The sequence below is a fragment of the Pipra filicauda genome, unplaced genomic scaffold (genome assembly GCF_003945595.2).
Source record: "Pipra filicauda isolate LSUMZ 115617 unplaced genomic scaffold, ASM394559v2 scaffold426_size588282_pilon, whole genome shotgun sequence".
NCBI classification, from domain to species: domain Eukaryota; kingdom Metazoa; phylum Chordata; class Aves; order Passeriformes; family Pipridae; genus Pipra; species Pipra filicauda.
Window position 1 is genome coordinate 136,389 of NW_024104561.1, and position 13,363 is coordinate 149,751.

The 13,363-nt window shown below is 34.6% G+C and overlaps 1 protein-coding gene across 4 annotated transcripts in view; it reads left to right on the plus strand.

Annotated features, from left to right (window-relative positions):
* CPLANE1 (ciliogenesis and planar polarity effector 1) overlaps positions 1–13,363 on the plus strand; it is a 55,591-nt gene that overhangs the window by 4,802 nt on the left and 37,426 nt on the right. For all 4 annotated transcript variants that reach the window (XM_039385636.1, XM_039385639.1, XM_039385638.1 and 1 more), the window contains exons 7-18: positions 118–274; positions 1,049–1,152; positions 1,307–1,489; positions 2,889–3,138; positions 4,188–4,340; positions 5,580–6,334; positions 7,843–8,027; positions 8,929–9,009; positions 9,844–10,008; positions 10,725–10,898; positions 12,672–12,900; positions 13,137–13,270. In XM_039385636.1, coding sequence (XP_039241570.1) covers positions 118–274; positions 1,049–1,152; positions 1,307–1,489; positions 2,889–3,138; positions 4,188–4,340; positions 5,580–6,334; positions 7,843–8,027; positions 8,929–9,009; positions 9,844–10,008; positions 10,725–10,898; positions 12,672–12,900; positions 13,137–13,270 — 2,570 coding nt within the window. The remainder of the gene's footprint in view (positions 1–117; positions 275–1,048; positions 1,153–1,306; positions 1,490–2,888; positions 3,139–4,187; positions 4,341–5,579; positions 6,335–7,842; positions 8,028–8,928; positions 9,010–9,843; positions 10,009–10,724; positions 10,899–12,671; positions 12,901–13,136; positions 13,271–13,363) is intronic.

Below are 13,363 nucleotides of genomic sequence, written 5' to 3' on the forward strand. Positions count from 1 at the left end.
TTTTGTTGTTTGTGCTTTATATAGTCTTGTCTTGCATGGTTTTTTACTATAATGAATCATCCCATTCAGCATAACAGAGTAACCACTTGGTTTTGTTGTCTTTTTGTTGGTATCCAGTTCTTTGCCATACCAGATCCAGTGGGTACAGCAGACTTGTTCCCTTGTTAACTTGGTTCCTCAGTGTGTGTCTGTAAAGTCAAGAGGAGCTTTGCTATGTGCGTTTGCAAGAGATGGACTTCTGTTTGCAGTAGCTGTTAATCAAGCTGATCCAAAGGTATGGGTGATAGTGCATCATTTAAGCTAATACTACAGTTTAAATAAAGTGGTAGCAGAATTTAAAAACACAGTTTTAGGATGATTTGTCAGCATTCATGGAGATAGATGGGATTATATTCTCATTGATATCCATAGCTAAAATATTCTACTACAGCTTGTAATGTTTTGAATGTGGTGTTCAGTTAGAAGTCCATGTAAGCTCCTCTGTCATTTCTAAGCTTCAATAATAAAGAAATTAATTTCAGTTACTGCATTATATCTGCAAAGATTCTTGGTGATTCTCAGTCAAGCCTCAGCCTAATACGTATTGGAGGTGATGTTCCCACTTCATAATGTTATTCCTTCTAACAACTCAGGTTAAATCTTAATGTACTCTTTAGTGCTAACGATGACAGAGTATCGACCAACTTATTTGGTGTACTAGATTGGAATGATGCAGTCTTTCAAAGCTCCAGCTGTTAATTACTAATAAGGCTACAGAAGAGTGATCTTTTATTGAGTGTTTCAGAAAAAGTTATTTTAATCAGAATATCAAATTATCTATTGAGTATATTAGAGTTCTTAATTATATTTCAAATGTAGAATTAGGTATAGAATTTAATAAATACTGTAACAGTAATAAATACTGGAGTGCAATGTCACTTTTGTGTGTAATAACATTTCCATTACATCAAATAGGCTTTTATTTAGTAATAGTCTTTGTTTTTTGTGCAATAGTGACATTTTGATACAAACATTTATGTATGTCTTTTCATTTATTTTTTCTTTCTAGGCCACTCAGGTTTTGTTTTTAAACACACTGAATTTTGTTACAGTTTCGGGTAGCCTTAAAGGTTGTAGTAGCAAGAGTAACACAGTCCCATCCAAGTTAATCAGGTCAGTATTCGATGCTGTTTCTGCTGTCGCTGTGAATTTTTTTAGTTTTGTGTTGTAGTTTGTTTGTTTGTTTGTTTGTTTTATAAATATTATAACTTTCTGATGCAGAAATGTGACGGAGAAAAAAAATATTTTTTTTACCTGTCTAATTTAGATCTTACTGGGTTGGTGATATGAGTTGGACTCCTGATAGCCTTTTCTTGGCTTGCATGTTAAAACGTGGATCTTTGATTTTATTGACGTGCATGGGTGAATTGCTGACCTTAATTGCATCTGGCTGCTCTGTAGAATTTGGACCAGCACAGTTTATTCCATTTCATCCACTAATAACATACAGGTAAAAGGGTTTGAATGTTTATATGTTTCTGTCTTATGGTCTTACCTTACTTTCTATCATATTTATTATAATTTTACGTAAAAGTAATCTTTCAAATTCACTCTCTTGCTTGTCTTCTCAGTATCTGTTTCTCATTCATAGTTCTCTTTCTTGTAATGGTTTTGTCGTGATGAAAGTTGACGTTGTGACAATGTAAGTATACATCCTGTGATTCGCTTTTCGAAAAGTATTGGTATTAGTAATTAAAAATAGCATGTTTTTGTGATGTAAGAAGAAATGAAATTTACAGAAGTACTAGAAGTGCAAATTTATTTTAATCTGGTGCAATTTCCCTGCTAAGTATTTAATTTTACCTATAGAACTTGATATAAAGTTCCATATCAGACATTGTAAATAACATATTTACATGGACAAAAGCTAGTTAGTTTTTAAAATGTCCTTTTGGGGTTCTTCAGATCTAAATTTTGAAATCACACTGCTGGGTGCATAAGGGAATAGAAGGATCTCTGATAACATTCTTCAGCATAAACTGAAAGTTACAAAAAGTAATGTAGCCCCAATAATTAGAGGAAACAAAATAGAATCTAAAGTTAGATTTTTTTTTTAAATGCCATCAATTTTGGTTGACTTAAGCCAGATAGTATGTAAATGTAACATCTCATAAAGAGGTTCAAAACATTATGATACCTTCTTACATTACCTGGTTGAAAAGTCAGATAATAAAATGTATTAAAATACATGAATTATCTTTATTTATTGAATATATGCAGCTACTTTTTTTTCAAATAAACACAAACAATAATTTTATACTTGGCAATAATAAGTTATGAGGCTAATATTAACACAGCTTTCTGGAACTCATTAAGGAGGGATTTCTCTGTAAGAAAAGACTAAGACCTCTTTTGAAAGTGAAGACTTGTGTGCTTGTGTATTTTTCTTTTGAATATCTGAACTGATACTGAAATCCTAAGATTAATATCTTGAGGGATATTTTGTTTTTTATGTGTGACTTTCTTAGAAGTGACTTCAACTTTCATTTTCAAGCATTTGTCATACCTAGTAAGAGGTAAATAACAATACATAATATAGAAATTTAAAGTCAAATCATGAAAAAATACAATTCTTAAAATAATAAATGGATAACAAAAGCTGTTTTTATTTTTATTTAAATTAGAAAAAGTTGCTACTGCAACAAAATATTGGCATTTTATGAGCATAAATATTGTGTCCATAATGCTCACCCTGCAAAAATTTAGACACTTCCTTAGGATTCTGAGAGGAGTTATTGGGATAGTAGAATACATGGTATTAGATGTTCTTAAGTTATTTCTTCTCTCTTCTGTTCATGGTTATTACATATGAGAATTGCCTCCTAATTTTTGATGTGTCTTTGTTTTAGACAGCAGCATTCATTTTGTCAAGACTCTGGCCAGTCTCCTGCTTCTTCAGATTCTGAACGTGACCTTATGAGACAGAGATTCTCTGTTTCTTCACATTCGAGATTACCCTACCTCATTGTCTCTGATGGATACATGATAACAGTGCTTAGATTTCCTAACAACTTTTCACCATCAGGATTTATAAAATCCCTTTTGCTTGATTCAACCCAACAGCTTGAAAATATCCGTCAGAATTTGCAGAACTTCAAGGTAGAGTTATGAATCAGTAAGCTCTAAGTAAAAAGCTTTATCTGTATGAAAATGTGTGAATTCTAAACCGAGTACCTCAGTTTAGTTTACTGTGAAATTTGCTTAAATTTATTTGAATTATAAATTTGCTTTGAGAATAGTGTTGGTCTGCAAAACAATGAATACACAGTTTTCCTGAAATTTTGTTCCCTTCATGTCTGGATGATATTTCAGTAAAATGTAGTGAAGGGAACAGTCTTAATTGTCCTATGTTACTTTTTCCTGGAACTGCAAGAGAAATAGGGATTTCTGCTTCTATAGAGTTGGTTCAGAGCATTGACAGGCATTATGCTACTCTTACCAACTCATCCTTTCAGAATGATGCAAAAAGGATTCTGTAATACCTGTATCTTAGGCTGCTGCTGTTTTGGAGCAGTCAGCAGCAGTCCCAGTGATGCAGTGTGTATGCATCCTGGCAATTAAAGCTTGCTTAAAAGCATTTTTTGTTCATTTCTCTGTGACTTCTAAATTGAGCTAAGTTTGGGAGAAAGGAAACCATTGAAAGAAAAGGTCCTGCAGCTGTTGGCAACCATATAAGATATAATAGATATTTAGTTCAGAATTTTTGTGTTTGCTGATGGAATACAACTTCTCTTCCAATTCAGTTTCTGGTTTGAATTTTTGAAGAAGTGAGTTATCATGGTATTCATGCATAAGCTAGAATAGTGAGCAAGGATTTGGGCATTTAAAGAATAGAAATATGTTACTAGTAAGAATGCAAGAAAATGTTACATACAGGGAAGCTTTTAGGGCCTCTTAGGGATGAAGCAAGCAAATTGTTTCAGTATGAAACAAACTAAAGTTGTCTGGTGCTGAGAGAATTCTGCTTTCCTGAAGCATGGTCAAATGACAGCTTGTTTCTGTGCAATAGATACTTGCAGACTTGTTCTCCCTTTCTGTCTGGGACTTCTGAACTGAAGCTTTTAACAGAAGTAACTAACTTCTTTGACTTAAGTGTCTGTCTTGCTCAAGACTGATAATATGTTTTCTGTTATTTTTATTTCTTTCAGTCTAAAGGGAGATCTCAGTGTTTAAGATCACTGTTGTCTTTAAAAGCTAGCCTTTTAAAACAAGTTCAAAACCAAAGTTCCATCTTTTCTGCCCTTCCAAAGTTCCTGGAGAAAGACACAACAGAAATGAGCGATAAAACTGTGGATTTACTGGTACTTAATAGCATTTTTCCACTTATAATTGTGAAATTATTTAATTTTAAGGTATTTTAATTAGAAAGAACGGTGGTTTTTTTCAAATATAGATATATTTGCTCTTATTATATATATTTAAAGCAATTCATTGTTGATTAAATTTTCATTTTCTGTATAGATGTGAGGAATACGATTGTTCTGATTCTTCTTCAAATGTTTCTATTTTCAAATGTTTTATTTCTTTCAGCAGTGCATTAACTTTTTGAAGAATATGTGCTGGTCTACATGTACCTCAGTTTATTGTATTTTAATAGAATTGTAGAATGTTTTCAGTTGTTAAGGGACCTTAAAGATCGTGTAGTTCCAACAGGAACATGGGCCACCTTTCCCTAGATCAAGTTGCCCAGAGCCCCATCCAGCCTGGCCTTGGGCACTTCCAAGGATGAGGCATCCACAACTTCTCTGGACAAGTTCTTCCAGTGCCTCACCACCCTCAGAGTAAAGAATTTTTGCCTACCGTCTGATCTCAACCTGCCCTCTTTCAGTTTAAAGCCATTCCTTCTTGTCCTCTTGTTTTACATGCCCATGTAAAAAGTCCCTCTCCATCTTTCTTGTTTTACGTACCGGAGGTTACTATTAGCTTCACTTCGTAATAAAATGTAACATTACACTGTTGGATATACTGGAGCTGTAGAGTATATTAATAAGAACAGTGTTATCCTTAGTAAATAAGATAGTTATAGTTATCCCCAGTTTCAGAGGGTTGTTTCATCAATTCCAAAATTTGTGTGTGTCTTTTGGAATAGTGGCCCTGTGATCGTAGTTATTGTGCAGCCTTTCCCAACTCCATTTCTGCATTTCATGTTTTTGTGTTTTAGTTTGTTCTCTGAAGCTTTAGGGCTTTTGTTGAATGGCTTTTATATCTTACAGGTATCTGGAAAAACTCTTTCTCATATTCTGAGCTTAGTGAAAGACATGGTTTCACTTTCTAGTATAAAATCTACTGCTCTCTTGGCAATGTAATTTTTTTGGTGTTGTTGTTAGGTAATTTAATTTCTGTCTGCCCAACTATGGCAAATAATCACATTTAATTTGAGATCAAGATGAAACTGCTGTGAATTAAACTTACTAACATTTAAGCAAGTTAATTAAGCATAAAGATTTCATTTGAAAGGCTGACCAAATGGTTATTCCTTGCAGACTGCCCTCTCTCAACAAACTTGACTTATACTGGAGTTTTCTTTCTGTCCGATTTAGGATTATGAAGAAGAATCAGATGATGAAAAGCAGTTTTACAGTAGCTCTCCCAGCTTTCATAACCAAAGAATCCTTTCAGTTGTTGGTGAAGCTGATCAAGGCCACTTAGAATTTGCATCAATGTTTGATACTATGCATGCAGATGATATCGAAGAGAAAGATAAATCATCGTTGAAACTATATTCCATTCAGAAAAACCTCCTTACTGCCTGGCAGATAGGGATTTCAAAAAATATGGAAGAGAAGGATATGTTGCTGAATTACACAGTGAACTGCATTATCCATTTTTTCAGCATTGTTCAGTTTGTGAAATGTTCTTTGCTAAAACAGGATGCATCTTTAAACAAGTCTGTGAAGAATACTCAATGGATGCATTGTGTCCTAAAGTATTTTCAGCAGTGTTTGACTACCTTGTACTGGCATTCAAGAGCCAGTCTAACTGGACATGTGGCAAAACTGACATTAGAAACTTTAAAACTGCTGCTTATACAGCAACAAGATCAGTTGTTCTCAAAAAACCTTTTGGCATGCTTCTGTCTTTTAAAAATGGTTTCTCACACTCTCAGTAGTGTGTGTGTACTACAGTATGAGAATTTTTTTGCATCTTCTAATGGTAACATTCTTGTGGAACTGGACTCCCTTACTGTGCCTGTTTTCTTAGTTCTTGATGACAATACTACTCAGCAATTCAGCTCGCTGAAATCTCTGCTTAGAGAGCCTCCTCGAGTAAACCATGATGCAAAAACAGAAAGAAGGTATGAAAAATCTTTGCATGGGGAAATAAAAATATGCAGGACAACGAGGGGACCTGGCTCACCCAGCATGGGTTTGTGAAAGGCAGATCCTTCCTGACCAACATGATCTCCTTTTATGACCAGGACTTCTAATGGTTGAATTCAGTCATCTTAAGGGTGTTTTCCAACCTAAATGATTCTATACGTTGGAACTAAATTTTATTAGTTATACACTGTGATTGCAACATCCCTTTGTTTTTTTTCTGCCTTTTACTCAATGGAAAGGCCTGATAATCTGTTAAAGCACGCAGATTAAGCCTCAGACCTATAGATGAATATAGTTAAGTTGTGGTGACTAAACTAATTACTGCAAATTAATTCAGAGATAATTGATGGGTTGGCAGCTCACACCAGGTCTGGTAGTGCAGCAACAATCCAGGTATTGTAACTTTGGATGCTTTAACTGCCTCTTGTACTTTCACTCCTTCCCATTTGCGAATTCTATGGAGCAAGAGCCTGCTTATATGTGATATATCAACAATGTCAATTTAGTCAGCAAAGTTTGTATTGATTATGGATGTGGTGCCTCAGAGCAATAGGAAAAAGCCCAGTCTGTGGAAGCTTACTAAACTATGAGAGTTACTTTTTCTTTGAAGATATACACATAAACTTGGAAGACACTTAAACTGAAGTGTGCTATCCAATTACTGGGAAAATGTATTATTGTCACTGGAGTATTTCTGTACTGCAGAACTCAGATGGATCTAAGTGTATTATTCATACAAGCAGGATTTTCCTTTCCAGAGACTTTGAACCAAAGAAGTATTTTAACTCATAAATTTAATTCTACTACAGTAAAACATGTTTCCTCAATAATCTTAAAATATAATAATGTGTTCATTGCAAATCCGATTGACAAATTTCAGTTGTCTCTGAGAGGATAATCCATGTTTTTGATTAATCGTTATGGAGGAACTGACCACTGTGCCTATGACTGACTCTGTATGTGTTAATTATGGAAACAATAGTACTTGGGAAGAAGATGCAGAGGTGTTGCAGTTTTTTCAAGTCCCTAACAATGTATATTTGCTTGTATCATCAAGCTTATTACATATCTGAGCTGGTGTATCTGTGCTGGACAACAGGGATTGCCAGCCCTAAAAGCATGCTCTGTAGTCTTGTTTTCCTGTCTTTGCTTTTCTGTGTATACTTTAATTGTATTTTTAATCAGTCGTTATAAGCAAGATACTGATGCCTGTTTTGAGGTTTCTCTGAGATTGTTTCATTTCCCCAGTGTTTAGCTAGCAAGAGGATTAATTTGGGGGGTGTTTGGGTGCTTAAAGCAGATTACTGTGTTTAGGCACATTCGGAAGAATGAATGTTTTTTTCTCCTCATTGTAGTCAAGAAAGTAGTTGATATAATTTAATTTTCAGGTACACAATGTAAAATACAAGGTAGTAAGAAATAGATGTAAGTAACTTTTTTAATTCTTGCTTAATTTCATAATATTGTACTTCTTGAACTACAGGTTGATTGTACTATGGCGATTATTATATAAGAAAGCAGTTTGGTATCAGGTGCAGCTGAAAAGAAGAGTGAACAAGAATGTAGAAGAAGCTTCTGTTGTCTCATTGCTTATAAGTCATATACAAGCAACCCTCCAGTCTTCAAAAGTGACATTAGAACAACATCTGAAGATTAATTCTGTATCTGGTTAGTACAAATGTTAGGTAGTTGCATAGTCAACTAAATAATAGGAAAATTAGGTCCAACTTAATGACAATCAATAACTGACTACCAGATTTAAAGAAAGTTAATAGTGGGACTTTTCTTAGAATTCTTGCCAGAATTCTGTCTTTAATACTTAACGTCCTGGTACACCTGTAGATTGTAGATAATCTTTGGAGCTTGTTGAGCAAAATAAAAAGAATACGTTGACTTCAGTTTGCTTTGAGCCATGTCCTAAGGAACCTGAATGTAAGATTTGAATTCTGATCTCCTTTGAATTGTGTTGTTTCCTCTGAAGTGAATGGGCATCACAATGTGTTTCTTACTGAATTTTTGTGTTTATTCCGTGTGATCATTGTGGGTACGACCATGTTGTGTATACAAATGTAGTCAGCCTCAACTAAGCATCTAAATTAGTGTAACCTAAGGTTATAGACTTAATCTATCATATTTATTTTGCAGTCCATAGCTGTAGCCTAATGTCTTACACATTACTGTCCTATGTTCTATCTTCCTTTTCACTTCTACACTGCCAAGCCCAGCTCCCCATTTATGTCTCCCACCACAATACTGTTTCATCTCCATATTCCTGATCTCTATCCCTTAAATGACACTCCTAGATTCTCTTCCAACGTCACTCCAATACGATACATTAGCTCCTCCTGGAGAGGAGCTAATATATCACCTGTCCTGGGAAGGGGTATTCAAAGTAATCTTTGCTCATATGCTCAAAACTTAGATTTAACTGTGAGAATAGGAATTTGCTAGAGTCTCACATATTTTAGTCTGCTTTTCATAAATCTCTAATACTGAAGTGCATGTGTGTTTGCATATGTAAAAGTAACCACGTAGAGCTTTTAATTTGTTACATATGTGACTTTTATAGGTGAGGAGCAATTCCTTTTAGGCTCCTACAGAGAATCTGTTGACACTTGGAAAAGGTCTCTTTGTGAAACCAAGGCAAAAGGTAGGGGATAAAAATCTTTCTTGGGGGTAAATTGTATAATTTACTTGTGACTCCATTTACCCATCAAAAAAAAAAAAAAAAGGGTGAGAAACAAAAAGAATGCACATTTGAAATTAAGCTGGGATTTGAATAGAGACCAGTCAAAACTTAAGTCTGGTTGATATCTGAGAAAATTCTGTGCATTTCTATTTTAGTATCAAAGCTGTCTTGTGTTTACGATGTACTTGGTACAGAAAAGCTCTAGATATATTTGTGAGTAAGAAAGAGACAATGAAAAACAGATGAACAAAAATCAATTCCTTTAGTAACTGTAAAATGAAAAGACTTAGTGTTTGGAAAGTGACAAAATAAAACCTGTGGCAGGAATTTGAAGTGGATATACCAGTGTCTCTTTCCAGGCATCAGGAGAAAATTTTTTGTTGGTCATTATGATGAGGAATAGCTCATTGAGAAAAATATTCAGAATATTGAAAGCTTGGTGGATGTCTAAGCAATTTCATTGTGGTTTAGGCATTCCTTCTTTGAAGGCTAAACTCCCTTAAGCTCTCTTGTCTTTGTGTCTTAACAGATATGCACAGTATTATTTTGAAAACTACTGTATCTCTAGAAGTAAAAATGTTGTGGATGAGCATTAACTTACTAGTTACTTAGAGATTGTAGAAAGATCATATCCTAAAATAGCTGCTCCTGATTTCTACTTCTTCAAGTGTATGTTTATGTAGATATGTTTCTGGAGAGGGAAGAGCTAGTATTTTCACTCACTGCGTCTGATTTTGTGTTTTTTGTTTCTTTTCCAACTGGACTTCTGCCCTATTTTTTTATCTTTTAATACAGGAGGAAAAAGAACATGTTTTCTTCAGACTAGATATTATCTTTCAATATTATTTTGCCACCTGTATCAGTATAACTTGTGTGAAGCTCAGGGACTCTGTGATCATTTAGTAGGAGAGATTCTAAGGCGATCACAGCTTTCAGCAAGTCAGATGGAAAAATTTTCTGGTATGTTTATATTGCCTAAAAGGCTGATAAGGTATGTTGACACTGTTTGAATAACCTAGTGTCTAATTTCTATGCCATCACACACACACTTAACAGCATACTTTTCTCTTTACGCTGGACTGAAGTCTGTTTTCAGTAACTTCCAAGATCTTTTTCTGATTCTCAGATGATCTTGCAGCAGCACCTGTTGGAATATGTGCTTAGACAACTCTCATTGTATAATTAATAGTGAAAGCAATATTTTAGACTCAAATCTCCTCAAGAAAAGACTTTGGATAACAAGAATAAGGTGGAAATTATGTGATTTTGTTTTGTATTCATTTAGTATTTTTTATGATACAACATGATAAAATAGTGGATTTTATTTTGGTCATCAATACTAAGTTAACAGTGAGGTGGTTTTGCAGATGATTGTAAATTTTGTTTCTATTAAGTCTGAATCTAAGTGAAATCTAAATTTCCAAATTTAAACTAGTGGGGTTTTGACCCAGTGCTACTCTAAATACTAGAGGTCCATCTCCAACCATTAAAAATCTGTTATAAAACTCTTCTAGTATTAATATAAGGTGTAATTAGTGTAAGTTCTGAAAGCTTATCAAGAAATTAAATAAGTTTACTTGCTTTAAAGAAATGTTTTATAACGTAATTAAACAATTTTAGCATTCAAATGTAAAATCATTTTCCTCATAATGTTTTAATTTTATGTGGTTTTTTAGATACCAAGTATTTTCAGCATGAACTATGGATGGTAACCAGCATTCATACTGACACTGCCATGGCTGTGATTAGGTCCATGGCACGATTCATGGCTGCTTATTTCACAAATCAGCTGCTCTATATCTTTCCCCCACACAGTGTTGACATCCTGCGTCCACTTCACATCAAACAAGGTATTTTCTCTAAAAGCGGTTTAATTTGCCTAAATCTTGATAATTTTTTACATGTATATCAATGCTGTCTGTTACGCTTTAACTTGATCATCAAGTTAGCTTTTCCCCGAGTACAAGACTGGCTCAGTGAGCACTTCCTCCAGCTCCCTCAGTACCCTTGGGTGGATTCCATCCAGCTCCATAGATCTGTGTGTCTCTTAAGTGGTGTAGTAGGTCACTGACCATTTTCACTTGTGGATTGTGGAGGCTTCATTCTGCTCCCTGTTCCTGTATTCCACCTTAGGGGGCTCAGTACCTGGGGAACAACTGGTCTTACTGTTAAAGACTCATGCAGGGAAGGCAATTAAGTGTGTCAGCCTTTTTATCATCCTTTGTCACAATTATGCCTAAAGATCTGGCTGTGACTGACTTTGATCCTCCCAAAAGTGAGAAAAAAGGAGGGCTTAACAAATAGTTGAATTGGATCTGATATGCTGTGACTCAAACTGAAAAGCCAGAAATGAGTGCTTTTTGCTTATCTAACAGTCAAGCTCTTGGAATCCAAGAGGCTTCAGACACTGTATTGTCAAAACAAGTGGGAATGCCAAATCAGTTTGTTGTTGAACTCAAGTAGTACTTGAGTTCAAGTTTAAGTCCTGCTTTTCAGCATTTTTATAAGAAGTAATATTTATCATAGTATGTGGTTTATGTGTTTTCTGCAAGAGATTCTATTTAAAGATTTCCCTTGTTAGGAAACTTGTGGATTCGGTATTAATTTTTTCCATGGGAATGTAGATTTATTTGGAGGTATTTTAAGTACTCTACAGGTAGGTTGATATTATAACACCAGAAAATTTTTAACAGTATTAACTTATTTTGATTGATTATGTTTCTGTAGTCTATTTGAATACATTGACTATTTTTAATGTTTCTGTACTACAGAAACTATGCAGTGGTATATATTTCTTTCTTCGTGATCTTTTAGATGTTTTAATTGGGCAGCTTTCCAGATGAAAACTACAAAATAAGACCTTGATTTTAATACTTCCATTAGGCAAAGATCCATGTGTGTGTTGAGGCAGTCTTGGTAAAATTATGTAGCACAAGCTGGGTTAGTGTGAATATCACTCTAAATAATGCCATTGTCTGAGCAGTAAACAGAAACTGTGAGAGAAGCAAATAGCTCCTTAGAATTCATGTTGATCAGCACCTCTCCAGGCGAACCAGTATGTAAAACCTTGAAAAACAATTCTAAATCTACAGAAAAAAGGAAATACTAAATTTGTATGAAACTTGTCTCTATATACTCTCCTAAAATCAAAGAACCACAGAGGTGTTATGTGACATTCTTTCTCTAAAATGCATTTTAGCATTCTATCCTCTGCAGTAAAGCAATGCAGTGAGAACAAACAACATGGATACACTAGGAAAACTCTCCGAATTTCCATTTATCTTGGGTGTACTCTCTGGTATATCCTATGCATATGTAGCATATTTGCAAATGGTCTAACAGTACAATTAAGTCTTTAAAGTAAGAAAAACTCATAAGTTTTGCACTTGCTTGCATATCCCACATTATTAAGCGGAAAAATAGGCTATTCTGAACTCACTATTATATCGTATCATAAGCTGCATCTGTCTGCTGCAGATAAACTCCATAGTGAGGCCCTAAAAGTAAAGAGCAATTGTACACTGAAATCAATCCAAAAGCAATGTGAACAAATGAATTCTAGATTATTCATATGATAGCACGCAGTTTCATATAAACTTTAAAACGTGTTTTTTGTTTTACAGACTTACCTCCTCGTGTTATTCCGCTGCAACACTGTTTGGTTACCAGAGCTGTCAGGGAACAGAACCTTTCATCTGTGTGGACAGCTGAATATGCTCTTGATTTGTTCTTTATTGGTGGACTCATCCCAGAAGCTGTGTGGTTAGCACACACACTTGGGGACTGGAAACTGTCTGTTTCAATTGGTCTGGCCTACCAGCTGTATTGTCAGAACTCTGATGGATTTTCAAGGTAAATTTAAGTTTGGAATTAGTGTGTTATATTTTGTTAGGAGTTATCTGCATGAAGTTCTTTGTGACATGGACATCCTTTCCTCAAAAATTCGTATTCCCAGACTCCTGGTAGGTGTAGGACTTAATATGTTATGATTAGTCATTTTGGCTGAAATATTCATTTAAGAGACCTTCATTACATTATGTATGGCTATTACTTTGTTATTCATGAGCAGTTTCTTTTTATACTTTCAGACTGAAAAACACAGAACATCACCTGCCTTTAGACCTATCACCAATGCAGACTTTTCAGGAGAAGTTACAGTCTTTTTTAGGGCAGCCAATAACTTCTGAAACATCAGGATGTATTAAATACAAGAAGTTTACAGGTACTTAAAATTAAAAATTATTGTGGTTATTTTTCATGTTATTTGATTACTGTGTTATACTCTTCCTTAGAAAGAAACAATTGCCTCATCTTC